Source organism: Tamandua tetradactyla, chromosome 10 (assembly GCF_023851605.1).
Source record: "Tamandua tetradactyla isolate mTamTet1 chromosome 10, mTamTet1.pri, whole genome shotgun sequence".
In the NCBI taxonomy this organism is placed as follows: domain Eukaryota; kingdom Metazoa; phylum Chordata; class Mammalia; order Pilosa; family Myrmecophagidae; genus Tamandua; species Tamandua tetradactyla.
The window spans coordinates 26,587,352-26,603,332 of record NC_135336.1 but is presented as its reverse complement, the minus strand read 5'-3'; the positions used below and the strand labels follow the sequence as shown (position 1 = coordinate 26,603,332).

Here is a 15,981-nt window from a genome sequence, read left to right as displayed (position 1 = left end):
CTCAGCAGTTAGAGTTCTCGCCTGCCATATCGGAGATCCAGGTTCATTTCCAGGTGCCTACCCATGCAAAACAAAAAAAGAAGGAGGGAGGTGGGCAACGGTGGCTCACTGGCAGAATTCTCACCTGCCATGCCAGAGATCCACATTCGATTCCCGGTGCCTGCCCATGTAAAAAAAAAAAACAAAACGGAGAGGGCAGTGCGACGGTGGCTCAGTGGCAGAATGCTTGCCTGCCATACCAGAGACCCAGGTTTGATTCCCAGTGCCTGTCCATGCCAAAAAAAAGAGAAGAGTTTAAAATATCTTCAGAAAAGCAGACACTGAGAGAGTTTGTGAACAAAAGCCCTGCTCTACAAGAAATACTAAAGAGAACACTGTAGGCAGACAGGAAAACAACAGGAGAAAGGTTTGGAGAACAGTATAGAAACGAAGACTATCAGGAAGGTAAGACAGAATAAAGTCATATATAAGAAAGCTTTTACATGAGGAAAACAAATGAATGTCAACACTGTAAGGTATTAAAAATGGGATGGTATATAGAAAAAATACAATCATTGCAAACTAGCATCTACAGTTAACAGTAATATTGTAACATGTTTCCAGTAAATATAACAAAGGTAATACTGAAGCTAAATGTCAGTAAGAGAATGTAAGCAAAGGGTATGGGATTCTAGGTGTTTCTCATTTTATTTTTTATTTTTTAATTCTTTTTTCTTCATTTTTCTTTTTCTTCCTCTTCTTCTTTCTTTACATAAGAAATAGACATGTCCTTGTATGGATTGTGGTGATGAATACATAACTAAGTGATTATACTGGGAACCACTGACTGTTTACTTAGGATGGATTATATGGTATGTGAATAAAACTGTTTAAAAAATAAACTGATGGTAGAATTACATAGAGAAGGTAGGGTTTAACAAATGAGTATGATTGCTGAATCATTATAGTGATATTTCTTTTAGTCTCCAGTATCTCAGAGCACCTAAAAGGAAAAACCTAAAATTTTGGATTTGTAACCCATACCAAACTCTGAAATCTGTTCTACAACTAATTGTTGCGACATGCTTTGAAATTTATTGCTTTTCTGTATATGTGTTATTTTTCACAAAAAAAGAAAAAACAGTCGGTTGTGATGATAAATGCATAGCTATATGACGATATTGTGAACTATTGATTGTACACTTTGGATTACATGGTATGTGAATATATATCAATTAAAAATAATTTAAAAGAAGATTAAAGGAGAAATTAGAATTATAAAAGAGAAGATAGGATTTAACAAAAGAGTATGACTTGGGAATCACTATATAGATTGTCACGGTCAGGTTCATGTCAACTTGGCCAAGTGGTTGCACCTGTTTGTCTGGTTGGGCAAGTGCTGGCCTGTCTGTTGCAATGAGGACATATCAGAATTAAATCATGATCATGTCAGCTGGATCTACAGCTGATTCTATTTGTAATCAGCCAAGGGGAGTGTCCTCTGCAGTGAGTGATGCTTAATCTAACCACTGGGAGCCTTTTAAGGAGGATTCAGAAGAAACAGGCTCTCTTCCTGCTTCAGCTGGCAAGCCTCTCCTGTGGAGTTCACCCAGATCCTCCATCGGAATCGCTGGCTTCACAGCCTGCCCTGCGGATTTTGGACTCTGCGTTCCCATGGTCCCATGAGACACTTTTATAATTTCATATTTGTGAGTGTTTCCTGTTGATTCTGTTTCTCTAGAGAACACTAACTAATACAATTTGGTACTGCAGTTTGCAAATACCAGTCATGTTGGACCAGTTTTTTTGGATGGATAAAGGGAAGATTTTGGAGAAGCTGAGAAGAGAATGATGGAGAAGTCCTGGACTGCTTGAAGAGACTGTTGGTGTAAACAGAACCACTGCCAATCTGGATAAAGGGGAACACAAAAGGGACAAATTGGAGTTTGCAGAGTGAGAAACATGGAAACTTGGGTCTGAAACCAAGAAACCTCAGCCAGGAGAGTGGACCCACCTATATACATGGAGAGGGTGTTTGCCCTGAGGGCAGAGAATGAGTCTCCCATCTCATTGCAGTTGAAGAGTTATGTCGCCTCAGGCCTTTGAAAAGGTATAGCATGCTCCTTAGGAACTGGGGAGAGCCTGGCTGCCACCACATGGAGGGGTTGAGCGTGTGCCCCGGAAATGGCAAAGAGCCCAGGTGTGGCCCCGATGCCTGGAGAGAGTGGAGCCGAGAAAAAGGTAGTCTCCTCAATGTTCCTGGAGGTTGATTTGGAAAGAGGCAGGCAACTGCATAGGCCCTTGGGAAGGGTGGGAATGCCACTTTCTGAAGCCAAAGGATAGATGACTTTCAGACTTTGAAATCCAATGGCGTTTGCCCTGAAGGTTTTACATCTGTGTTCCTTCCAATTTCTCCCTATGGAGATGAAAACCTGTATCTTGTGAATATCCTCTTTTGCATACTGGCACCAGATAACTTGTTTTGAGATTCATAGGTCCACAGCTAGAAGAGAATTTTTTGCACCTTAATATTGTTTAAGATGATGCATGTAGTTGTCAAGTTGACAAGGGGTAGACATGTGGTAGTTAGATTCAGTTCTCAGTTTGGTGAAGGTGCCTAGATGTGTTGCTGTGGACATAAGCCAATGGCGTGTGAACCTCATCTGTTGCTGATTACATCTGCAGTCAGCTAGGAGGTGTGCCTGCTGCAATGAATGATGCTTGACTCAACTGGCTGGTGCTTAAATGAGAGAGCACAACATAGCACAGCACTCGCAGCTCAGCCCAAGCCTTTGGAGATGCAGAAAGAAATCACCCCGGGAAAAGTTGTTGAAACCCAGAGGCCTGGAGAGAAGGCCAGCAGAGAACACCCTGTGTCTTCTCACGTAAGAAAGAAGCTCAGTTGAAAGTTAGCTGCCTTTCCTCTGAAGAACTAATGAAATAAATCCCCTTTAATTAGAAGCCAATCCACCTCTGGTATGTTGCATTCCGGCAGCTAGCAAACTAGAACACTGATATTTCTTTTAGTCTCCATTGTCTTAGAGCAGCCAGAAGGAAAAATCTAAAATTGTGGAACTGTAACCCATACTAAATTCTGAAATCTGTTCTATTAACTAATTGTTGTGGTGTGCTTTGAAATGTATTACTTTTTTAAATGTTATTTTTCACAATAAAATTTAAAAAAATCCGGAAAGATACAAGGGCTGGAAAAAATGTGGGGACAAGGATGTATTCTTTTAAATTCACTGGTAGTTAGAGAAGTAGAATGGTGCAATCCATCTGGAGGGCAGTGTGGTAGTTCCACAGGAGGCTAAGCATAGGAGTGCTATATGATCCTGCCACCCCATTATTAGTGATATACTTGGAAGAAACGAAAGTAGGGACAAAAATGGACATTTGCACACAGGTGTTTATGGTGAAAGTATTCACAATTTGCAATGGTGGAAGTGGCCTAAGGGTACCTCAACTGATGAATGGGAGGGAAAACTGTGGTGTATACATACAGTGGAATACTAAGCAGATGCAAGATGGAATGAAGTTGGGAGGCATGCAACTAGGTGAAAGAACAGCATGTTGAGTGAAATAAGCCAGAAACAAAAAACCAAACATTATAATGCCTCACTAATGTGGACTAACTATAATGTGCAAATTGTGAGAATTGAATCTGAGAGCACAGGGTATCAGGGGAAGGCCTACTGTAAAGGTTACAACATCTATTCTTGAGTTGTAAGGGTTATTCCTAAATTCTGAAATGCTGAGCTCTTGCATATAACCTGGTTGATTTTCTGTGACACCTGAGACTCAGAGTAAGAATTCTGCAGCTCTAAAAGTTAGCTTTACTCCATACAGCAACTGTTAAAAATAGCTGAAAAAGAGAGCAGACTTCAACTAGAGATATGAATGAAGCAGATGTGGTTAGAACTAAGGTAAAACAGACTAAAGGGTAAAGTATATTGACTGTGTTTTAAAAGTTCAACTTTGTGTGAGGACAAAGGAAGAGATGCTTATTTGGTGCAAAATATTTTCTGTAGCACACTATGTTTGGTCAGTCTATTTGAACACCATAAATACACAGAACCTTGAATAAGGAGTGAGATCTTGCTGGTTTGTACAGGTTAATGATGCACCAATACATCCAAGAGTAATGTGGGCAGAGAATAAAAAAAAGTATTATCAAAGCCCCCTCACGGGGCTGGGGAAAAAGGTGGAAATATTAAGCTTCCCCACCTGGAATTCCACATATTCTTGCAAGCATTCAGGACTACCAATTAAACAGACCAGGCCCTTGATCTTGGGGCTTGCCCTTATGAAACTCATTCTTGCCAAGGAGAAGCTAAGCCTACTTATAATTATGCCGAAGAGTCACCCCCAAAGAACCTCTTTTGTTGCTCAGATGGCTCTCTTGAAGCCAACTTAGCAGGTAAATTCACTGCCTTTCCCCTTACATGGGACATGACTTTTAGGGGTGTAAATCACCCTGGTAACTTGGGATATGACTCCTGGGAAAGACCATGGACCCAGCATTGTAGATTAAGAAAGCCTTCTTGATCAAAAAGGGGGAGACAAAGGAAACAAAGTTTCAGAGGCTGAGTGATTTCAAACAGAGTCGAGAGGTCACTGCAGAGGTTACTCTTATACATCAACTACTAAAAACTAAAAAGGGATATCTAGATTAGAACAGCTAGAAGGAAATACCTGAAACTGTTGAACTATATTCCAACAGCCTTGATTCTTGAAGACAAATGCGTAACTATATAGCTTTTACGGTATAACTATGTGATTATGGAATCCTTGTGGCTAATAGTCCTTTATCCAGTGTATGGAGAGATGAATAAAAAATAAGGGCAGAAAGATAAACAATACAGGGGGATAAGGACCATAAGATGTTTTGGGTGTTCTTTTTCACTTTTATTTTTTTCTTCTTTGCATTGATGAATGCACAACTATATGATGATACTGCAAACGACTGACTGTACACTTGGATGATTATAAGGTATGTGACTATATCTCAATAAAATTGCATTAAAAACAAACAAAAAATGGTACACGGGAGGAAGAGCATTTTTCAATGAAATGTAATATTTTCTATTTAGAAATACGATTTTTCAAAAAGACAGTTGTTTTAGGTTGGTGAAAGAATAGTTTAATTAGTTTTGGTCTTGCGGAGCAACTGCAGAGGTAAAGTTGCCTTGGAAATAAACAGTCCATGAGTTAGATAGGGATTCCTCTAAATTAGAGGGATTTCTATTAAAAAGACTGGTTTTTCTCAGGGTTATTTAAGAAATAAAAAAGACAGTAGCAAATATTTTAATGAGAGGAAGGTAAAGAAGGAAGGAAGAATGATTTACCCATTAATTTATTTACATAGATGGTCCTTATCCATTTAATTTTGACATTTTAGAAAGAGAATCAAAATACAGCTTTTATTTTTAATTTTGGAATAGGTAATATAGTCACAGGGTTTAAAATACAAAATATGTAACAGTTTGTAGTAAAAAGTTTCCTTCCTACTGGTCCTGTTTAATAGGCATGAACTAGGAAACCTATTAGTTTGTACATTCCTCTAGAGATAACTTATTCATATATAAGCAAATATATTTTGTTCCCTTCACCTGCCTCATTTAAAAAAAAACACTGTTCTGCACTTTCCTTTTTTCATTTAATATCCTGGAGGTCAATACATAAAGAATTTTTTTCCTCTTTTGAAAGGCTGGGTACTATTTCATTACATTGATGTACAAGCATTTCCATACTGATGGGCATTAAAGTAGAATTTATGTCTTTGACATAAATTTACCTTAAGTACTCTATTCTAGTCCTATTACAGAATTTTTTAGAAAATAGTTAATATACTGTCCAACTAAGGCCATCAAAACCTGTAAAACTCTTGTTAAGGCATAAGTAAAAGAAACAATAACAAACAAAATAAATAAAAGAAAAAAAATAAAGGAAAACAAAACCAAATGGAAATAATAAGGCACTTGCTCAAGTTACACTCCATTTAGCTCCAAAATAGAAACCCTAGTTCTAAAGGGCTTTCCACAGTAAGGGGACATGCTAATTGGACATAAACAAGTACCATTTCTTCATTTTTAAGTAAATAAAGGATGGAACAAAATCATTCCAAAACTGTGTTAAAAGATGTAAACATAAAACTACACTTAATTCCTCAAAGAAAGAACACAGCTTCTCAAAACATCCAAAAGAAAGCACCTATTTTCATCACCTAAATAAAGAACCTGAGAGAAAAGGTTATAGATAGCCATTGGTATCTACTGGTAGAGATGAAATCTCTAACAATATTTTTCAGTTGATTTCAAATGGCTTTCAGATCATGACTTCATGTCTCCAACTACTCTGCACTAACAGAAATAAAGCTCCTGAAAATTAGAGCTTACACACAAAGACCTTCCAAGCATGTCTATAAGAAAAAAATTTACTCTCAGTTATCTGTGATTATAGTAACAATATTTAAGGTTTCACACTGAATTATCAGTCCCAAGATTAAAATTATTAGCCTCTTTAATTTTAGCCAAGTTAACATTTTTTTCTGTTTGTCATTAGAATCATTGGGTACCCACCAATGAAAGCTTAAGAAAGTACACTGTCTTACCTCACCGCAGTTTACAAATAATTGAAAAATGATACCATGAACCAACTCTATCAACAACTTTCAGTAAAAAAAAAAAAAAATTTTAATGTCCCAATTCTTTCCTCCTCTGTCCACTAAACTTAGATTCTAAACTTCAAACTTAATCCTATGCAGATTTTGATGTTGCCTTTTTTTAAATTCCAAAGCTTTAATAAATTCAAATGTTTCTGGCTACCAAACTTGATTATTCATTAATAGTTTAAAGTGAGTGTCATGTGAAACTGAAAGCTTGAGATGCAGCTATATGTATACAAATAATTCTTCATATTAAGTTACCTGAAATTCATTCTATTTTTTACTGTAACTATTAAAATTTAAAAGATTGTACTAAAGCTAAACAAATCAAAAGCTGAAAATAAATTTTCCTGACAAATGAGGTTTCTAAGAGTCCTTTTGATTTATTTCACATTTGAATTTTAAGTATCTTACAGGGAAACCTTTGAAAATGTACTAGCACAACTTGTGAGGGAATAAAGAAGTTAATTAATAATTATGTTTAAGTTATATTTGGACATTTCATGTTTTCAATCAGAATCCATTCTAGTAATTAACTCTGGCTACAAGTGATAGGATATAGGGACTGAGCTGTTACCTCTGAGATGAGGGCCCATACAAGCCTCCTTGCAAGCATCACTGTGATGAACGCTGCCAGATGATAATCAATGAGATGAAAATTCTACAAGAGAAACAAATAACTACATCAGAAATACAGTGTGTATCCATTTGGAACCACTACATGTATAGAAGTTTTCCCCCTCAAAAGATCCTTTTTAAGATCATCTAATACTTACAGCCCAAGGGATTTTGAGAGATCTTGAAGAGACTACCTACCTGCTATTTCTCCTTTCATGAAAAATTGCTGAATTTTCTATAGCACTATTTTTAACTGTCTGGAATATATTCTCCTCCTTTTCTAAAGTGTATTATACTAAAGGAAAAAAAAGATTATAGCCTTGGGTTAGTAACTGATAGGCAAGAGTAATTTATCTAAAATGCCATATTTATGAGTGTCAAATTTAATAGACCCACTGGACTTCCCCATTGGTTTCTTTTCATGCGAGCTTATGTTATTGCTTTTGGTTTCTCTTTATGCAAGCTTACGTTAATCTAACTGGACATCTATTAACCTAAACTTTACTAGCTGCTATAAATGAAATGGCATTTTATTTTGTCTTTCTCTCTAACTTGACTGAGAAGTATGCCTTATATTTGATCTCTTCTATAAAATGACAGCATTACCTAGTCTTGCATGTCTAAACCTACAAGGTATATACAACTGCATTAATAAAAATGAAAAGTATTCAGCAACAACATCCCAGGAACCAACAAAATTGGAATGTACTTTCATTTTGATAGTTAAAAGGTATGTAGGTTTCCACAGTTCTCTTTCCAGAATAAAAAGTTGAGTTTCTCAAGTAATTCATTAAATAAAGATTTACTGAGCACCTACAATGTGCCAGGTATACTTCTTGGCACTAAGGGTACAGTACTGAAGAGGACAGACAAGGTTCTCAGTCTCCTGGATCTTACTTTCTACTGAGGTGGTACTGGTGGTGGAAAAGATGTCATACACTACTAGCTGTTTCTTCTGCCACTAGGGTAAAACTTAAACTAGGCACTGACTCTTATTTAACTAAAGGTTAATTTCCCAGCCTCCTTTGCAAAACAAAACAAAACAAAAAAACTTTCAGCCAAGGAATGTAAGAGGAACTGATGTGTACAAGTTCCAGACCATGTCCTTCAAAGAAGGAGTTGTCTACATGTCTTTTTCTCCTTCCTGCTGGTCAGATCTGAATGCCTAGAGTCGGAGCAGCTACCCTGGACTACGGTTTAAAAGAAACATGTCGGGGATGACAAAACAATGATACAAAGAGTTGCCATACTGGCCTTAAATCACCCACCTAACTTTTACCTAAGAGGGAAATAAACTATTCTGTTTAGCCACTCTGTTACAGCGGTTAAACCCAAATCTTTAATAAATTTGTTGCGTGAGGAGGGCAATGACAATAGACAAGAAAAAAGCATTTTAACTATTTTTAATTACTCATAGGAAATAAAAGAGTTATGATGTATTATGATAAATGAAACAACTGGGAAGGGAGGTGCAGAGCCAATTAATATTGGATGGTTAGGGAGGATATCTCTGAGAAGGTGGCATTTGGGCTAAGACCTGAATGACAAAAAAGCACCAGCATGAAAAGATTGGGGGCAGGGAGGGACACAAATCCCCATGCAGAAGAGAAAACAATCACAAAGGCACTAAGGCAGGAAAATATAAGTCTGATATGTTGGAAAAGCAACAAATAGGCTGGGGTATCTGGAGTGAAGTATTAAGTAGTAAAAGATGAATTTCAATTATTTTCTCAAATGGGAAGCCATAGCAGGATCTTAAGCAAAAGGATGCCATGATTATATTTTTATCTTAAGATGATCATTCTGGCTGCTATGTGGAGAATATACTGTAGTGGAACAAGATCAATGAAAAGCTATTGCTTTAATTCAGGTGAGAAATGATGAACTAGGTCAGTAGCAATGGAGAGACAGCAAAATGGCTAGATTTAGAATACATTTTAGAGGAAGACAGAGCAGCCAGATGTCTTAAGAATGATTTACTACTTCTTAGAACATTTCCTTTTCTTCGTTCACTCCTTTTTTTTTTTTTTTGATAGCTTGAATTCTAACAACATGTATCCACTTCTTAGTTTTGAGACTCCTTCCTTTCTACCCCTACTCTTCCAAAAAAAAAAAAAATGCAAGCAGGTTCACTAGATCCCTATGTAATGTTTAGTTAGGTCTTATTTATACATTATCAGTCCATCCATCCAAGACATTTCTTAAAGCAAAACATTTAAATGCCTAATATATCTTATTATTAAATTATTTTTGTTACATTCTAAATTACTGAAAACTATTCACGTAATCTATTCACGATTAACCCTCTTAAACCAGGATTTTGATTAATCAGGACCCTCCACTCCTATTTTGAACAGTTTATCATATTACTTCTAGCTTTTACGTTTCTGGAGGTTGAGATTCATTCAATAACTGCTTGACAGAACAATACTTCACATGTTTCCATGTCCACATTTTCTTTTCGATAATTATTAAGATTTTGAAAGGAAAAAATAAAAACCTAATACATATATCTGACAAATTTCTGAGTCAGACACTCATAATAGAAGAGAACCTAAAAAGTAAACCACCTATTCTGAGCCAAAAGTCCTGAATACAACATTCGGGTCAAGCAGCCACTTAGCCTATGCTTGCAGTCATGGGGCAGTGACTACATCTCTGGCAGCCCATTCCATCTTTGAACAGATGCCTTTTCAATTCACAGACTAAAACCTTGTCTTGTTTATTATTTACTCTCAGCTCAATACTTTAAAAATTTTAAGTGTTGTGTTTGCAAGGATCATGGATAGCAGATAAGTGAGTCAGTCTACACTATAACCTCCTCTAAGTGTGCTTCCTTTACTGCAGAGACTGCAAAGCAAAAACTACATTTCTAGATTTTCTTCTAACTAAGGTTCTCTGTATGATTTAGGTTCTGCAGACCACAGGCATCACATAAAACTTGACAGAAATGAGTGTAGTGGGGAAAGTCACGGGGTAAAAGGCATGCATTTTGGGTAGTACAAGTAAGAGGTAAGGGAGAATAATTCTGGAGTCAGCAGCTGTAGCAGCTTCCTAATCATGGAAGGAACATTGAGTCCCTTTGCTTCTAGGCAACATCTGTAGGAGACTTTTTCAAGAACCTGTCAGAAAAGGTAGCCTGGGAAAACAGTTCTTTGATTAGCCTGAAAATACTGCAAATGAAAAGTTTCCAGGGGAATGCCAAATAAAGAGGAAATCTTACAAAGAACTACCCAAGAAGTACTAATGAAGTAAAAGTAGGATAAATACAGGAAGTAAAGAATAGTGGGTAGGCCTGGATTTGCGTGCACACTTTGCCACAATGTGATCTTCAGACAGTTTTCTAATTTCTAGGTGTCACATTCTTCATTTATAAAATGAGAATCATATAGTAGTACCTACCTATTTTTATAAAGAGTAAATGAGATAATACTTGTAAAAAACCAAGTTAATTTAATAAATGTTGGCTATTGTAAGTGTTAATATAGTGAGGTATGTATTTATAGAGCCATATAAGTGGAAGAAGCCTTAAAGATCACCTAGTCCAATCTCTTCATTTTACACCAGGGTAGCCAAAGAAAGAGGATGAAGTACATACAGTTTCTAAACTCAATAACACCTAATCCAGATAGGATTTTTTTTTTTTAAATAAGCATACAATTTGGCACTAAATCGTTATAATTCTTAAATACAGAAATGGAAATTTCTTCATATGGTATTTAGTTAGATGGTCACTACGCAAAGAAAAATTTTAACAGTTAATTCCAGAAACATCAAGTGACACAAAAATTTGAAACAAATGTTTTATTCCCTTTCCATACTAACATGAAGATTTTGGTCCACATTCTCTTTCTATGCTCACCAAGGTAGAGAGGTTTCCCTATCTTTTATAAGTCGCAGAAACTTACATAAATTATCTAAAACAATAGCCTTCTTTCTTCTAGACCCTATCTCTAGGACCATCTAAATCTGTCCTTGCCAACCATATACCTGTCAATCACCTACACACCCATCTATGGAGAACCTTCTCTTCATCAAGATTATCACTGCTCTCCTAAGTAACTGAAAAAAGGATAGAAGAAACTTACAATACATTTTTATGTACTACAGCATACATAGCTAGTTCCTGACTGAATTTTATCCTTGTAACAGAACCACAATTTTATTCAGGATAACAATGCACCCAGCTAAAAGAAGTGAAAGCGGTATATGGGATTTTGGGGAAGGCTTCATATGTGGAGCTGACTCAGATGAGAGGGGTGTACTTTGTACCCTTCCCCCTTCCTCTTTCTTGTTCTCTAGGCCTTAACATGAGTGGTCCTTGAGCAGCCACTTTGGTCAGAGATAGTCACGAAAATGGAAATCCCACAGTGGGATGATGAGTGAAAAACAGATGAGACTGAGTCTCTAAATTGGAAAACCAACCCAAAGCACAGGACTACCTAACACCAGACTTCTTTTATATGAGAAATAGGCTTTTCTAATTAAGTTTAAAACATTATTATTTAGATTCAACTATGAATAATAGAAAGCCTAATCCTGACTGACATTAGCTAAAACAACTTCTCAATATAGAAAATGGCATGATAGACTAGCTGGAACAGAGAGGATTCACTCTTTCCCTGAGGCAGAGACCACCAACTCTTCACCAAAGTCTGTATTCCTCCTCTTCCTGGACAGTCAACTCAATGCTTTCCAGCCTCCCTTGCAGTTAGGAGTAGACACGTATGGAAGTGATATGAGCCGAGCTCATAAGAAACTCTCCTTTAAACACCTCCATGCTCTTTCTTCTTTCTAAGTAACAGAGATGGAACACAACCACCCTGCGAGGCCACATACTGGAAGACAGCAAACCCTCCATTGCCTGGGTCCCTCAATGACCGAAAGAATTCTACTCCTATCAATCAGGACAACTATTTCAAATTGGCATGTGTTTCAGGAATTACACAATTTTGGGTTTATGTGTTATAGAAGCTATCATTATTCTAATACAGCCAATAAAAGGGTAGAGTTAATGGAATTTAATCACATAGACAACCTACACTTCCAACAAACTTAACATGGTATTGAAAAAGCTAAATATTAAAACCCTTCTGTGATGATTAGGGTCTGGTGACAACCTGGCCAAGCAATGATGCCCAGTTGTCTGGTCAGGCAAGCACTGCAGAGACCTTTGCTGCCAGGATATTTCATAACTGGTTGATAAACTGGGAGGCTGATGTATTAAATCATCAGTCAGTTGATTGCATCTGTGGTTGATTACATCTGATATCTACTAAGGCATGTCTCCCACCAATGAGATAATACAATCAGTAGAAGGCTTTTAAGGAAGAAACAAGGCTTAGTCATGTTTTCTTCAGCCAGCAAGCCTAACCTGTGTAGTTCATCCAGGCCCTTCATTGTAACTGCCAGCTTTACAGCCTATAGACTTTGGATTCTTCCATTCCCACAGTTGCATGAGACACCTTCATAAATCTCAAATTTACAGACATCTCCTGCTGGTTCTGTTTCTCTAGAGAACCCTGATTAATACAGCTTGGTACTGGCAGTGTTTTTTGAGAAACAGAATCTTAAAAAAGGGTTTTACAATGGTTTTCTACTGATTAGACTCAGAGGCACTGACTCTTTCCAATAATCAAGATGGCACTGACAGCCCATGGGGTGTGTTGGCAAGAGAGACACACAAAATATCGCCATTAGATTCTGCTAATTGTACGCTTATATGAGGCAAGGCTCTGGGTGAGAGTGTTTTTGACACCTTTATGGTTTTGCGGAATTAAGTGGTTTATGATGTTGGCTGACTGTTGTTAGATATGCTGGAAACAGTGAAGAGGGAAAGGGATGAGCTGAAGGCTTCAAATTTGCAACTTAAGTGCTGTATAAATGATGTAAAAACTTCCATGAGAGCCCTCAAAGAAAATCTTAATTCCTGTGGTTGCAGACTTGAGATCTATAAAAACCAGACAGAGAGCCTCATTATGTGAGTAGCAGATTTACAACGTAAACTAAAATCTCAACCTTGTGGTGTGTCTGCTGTCAAAGTAAAGGCTTTAATGGGAAAAGAATGGAATCCTGAAACATGGGATGGGGATATATGGCTTGATAATGATGGTGATGGGGAGATGGAATCCCTGATCTGTTGAGCCTTTCTTAGATAGACCTATAATGGACAGCCGTGAGGAAAGATCTTCCCAACCTCCAGCCTGCCTTGAGGAAGCAGCTTCCCAGCCTTCAGTTGGCTCAGAGGACTCTGCTACCCAACCTCCACCTAATAAAATTAACCCTTCAGTGCCTGCTAATCCTGTAACTACCTCCTCTGGAGAAACAGCCCTCATTCATTTGTCTGGAGCAACTAATCCTGTTTCACCAGATGAAAACTGCAACAAAATGCTCTGAGGTAACTGGCTTGAAAGACACTTCAATTTCTTTTCATGCCCACCCCTACCATCCCTCTTTTCTTCAAGACCTATAATTAGACTAAAGTCCCAACAGGCCCCAAAAGGTGAGGTAGGAAGTGTGACTCATGAGAAGGTACACCATACACCAAAAGACCTGCATGTGTTTTCCAATCTATATAGGCAGAAATCCGGGGAATATATGTGGGAATGGATATTAAGAGTGTGGGATACTGGTGGAAGGAATATAAAGTTGGATTGAGCTGCAATGTGGGCCCACTAAGTGGAGTTTCTGCATTCAATGTTGCAGAAAGGGTGTAAACAGTTTGTCTGAATGGTTGGCTGAACCATGGATCAAAAGGTAGCTGACATTACCTGAGGTAAAAATGCTAGAACTGCATGGTAAGATGTAGATGAGGGGATCCAAAGGCTTAGAGAGATTTGAAGGTTAGAGTGGATTTACCAAGGAAGATCTGCTCACACAACTCAGGAATGTCCAGAAGACCCATCTTTTAGAGTGAATTTATCAAGGGAGATCTGCTCACACACCTTAGGAATGTCCAGAGGACACATCTTCACCCGAACATTGAGAAATAAATTCGTGAAACCAGCTCTATCATCCCTGAAGAGCTCTGTAGTAGCCCTTCTCTGCAGATCACACATTACTATGGGAATTGCCGTCACTGAGCTGGAATCCTGAAACACAATGGGGATGACTGGATCACGAGTTGGCAAAAGCCATGTGGCAACAGTTAAACACCACAGACAAGGTAGGCATGGCCATCAAAATGGAGAGCAGACTCAAAGCAGCAATCAAAATAATCTGACTCAGGCAGGTCACAGTGGCACAGCAGGCAGAGTTCTCACCTGCCATGCCGGAGACCTGGGATCAATTCCCAGTTCCCAGCCATGCAAAATAAATAAATAAATAAATAAATAAATAATCATCTGACCCACAGAGATTTGTGCATTTGCGAGCAGATCATGGGGTACCTAGAAGTAAAACAGATGGCCAGTCTACTGAAATGTTGTTTGAGCTGTATAAGCAGAAGAATTCTAGGCCAAGTGAAAAGAAGTCTAACTTGAATTACAAAAACAGAGAGTCATGACCCCTTAATAAATTCCCAGACTCAGGACAGTTTACAGACCCACAGCCTCTCGAATGAGTGGAGAGGTGGGTACCCTTAGGAAAGGACCCTTTTACACTGCCCCAAATTTACACTATGAACCTTCTTCCCAGTCTTCCCTAAGGAGACCTGTGGCCTCTTACCAGGGTGACTGTGCATCAGGGAAAAGGGAATGATGATATTTGGGGTATTATTAGACACTGGCTCAGAAGTGACACTAATTCCAGGAGACCCAAAATGCCACTCTGGTCCCCTAGTCAGAGTAGGGGGTCTTATGGAGGTCAGGTGATCAATGGAGTTTTAGCTCAGGTCCATCTCACAGTGGGTCTAGTGGGTCCCCAGATCTGTGGTCATTTCCCCAGTTCAAGGATGCATACTTGGAATCAACATACTCAGCAACTGGGAGAATCCCCACATTGGTTCCCTGACTCATGGAGTGAAAAGCCAACTGGAAGCCATTAGAACTGCCCCTATCTAACAAAACACTATATCAGAAGCAATACCAGATTCCTGGAGAGGTTGTAGAGATTAATGCCACTCTTAAAGACTTGAAGGATGCAAAGGTGGTAGTTCCCACCACAGCCCCATTCAACTTCCTATTTGGCCTGTGTGGAAAACAGATGGGCCTTGGAGGATGAGAGTGGATTACTGTAAACCAGGTGATGCCTGCAACTGCAGCTGCTGTTCCAGATGTGGTATCAATGCTTGAACAAATCAACACATCCCCTGGTACCTGATATGCAGCTAGTGATCTGGCAAATGCTTTTTTCTCAATAGCTGTTAGTAAGGACCACCAGAAAGAGTTTGCCTTCAGCTGGCAAGGTCAGTAATATTCTTTCACTGTCCTACCTCAGGAGTATATCAACTCTCCAGCCCTATGTCATAATCTTGTTGGCAGGGACCTTGATCGTTTCTCCTTCCCACAAGACATCACAGTGGTCCATTATATTGATGATATCATGTTGACTGGACCTAGTGAGCAAGAAGTAGCAACTACTCTAGACTTATTGGTAAGGCATTTGTGTGTCAGGGGATGGAAGATAAATCAAACAAATATACAGGAGCCTTTCACCTCAGTGAAATTTCTAGGTATCCAGTAGTATGGGGCATGTTGAGATATCCCTTCTAAAGTGAAGGATAAGCTGTTACATCTGGCCCCTTCTACGGCCAAAAATGAGGCACAATGCCCATTTGG

At 38.4% G+C, this 15,981-nt stretch overlaps 1 protein-coding gene across 3 annotated transcripts in view; it reads right to left on the bottom strand.

Moving 5' to 3' along the window:
* TMEM39A (transmembrane protein 39A) overlaps positions 1-15,981 on the bottom strand; it is a 68,445-nt gene that overhangs the window by 26,949 nt on the left and 25,515 nt on the right. For all 3 annotated transcript variants that reach the window (XM_077118244.1, XM_077118242.1, XM_077118243.1), the window contains exon 4: positions 7,224-7,307. In XM_077118244.1, the coding sequence (XP_076974359.1) occupies positions 7,224-7,307 (84 nt within the window). The remainder of the gene's footprint in view (positions 1-7,223; positions 7,308-15,981) is intronic.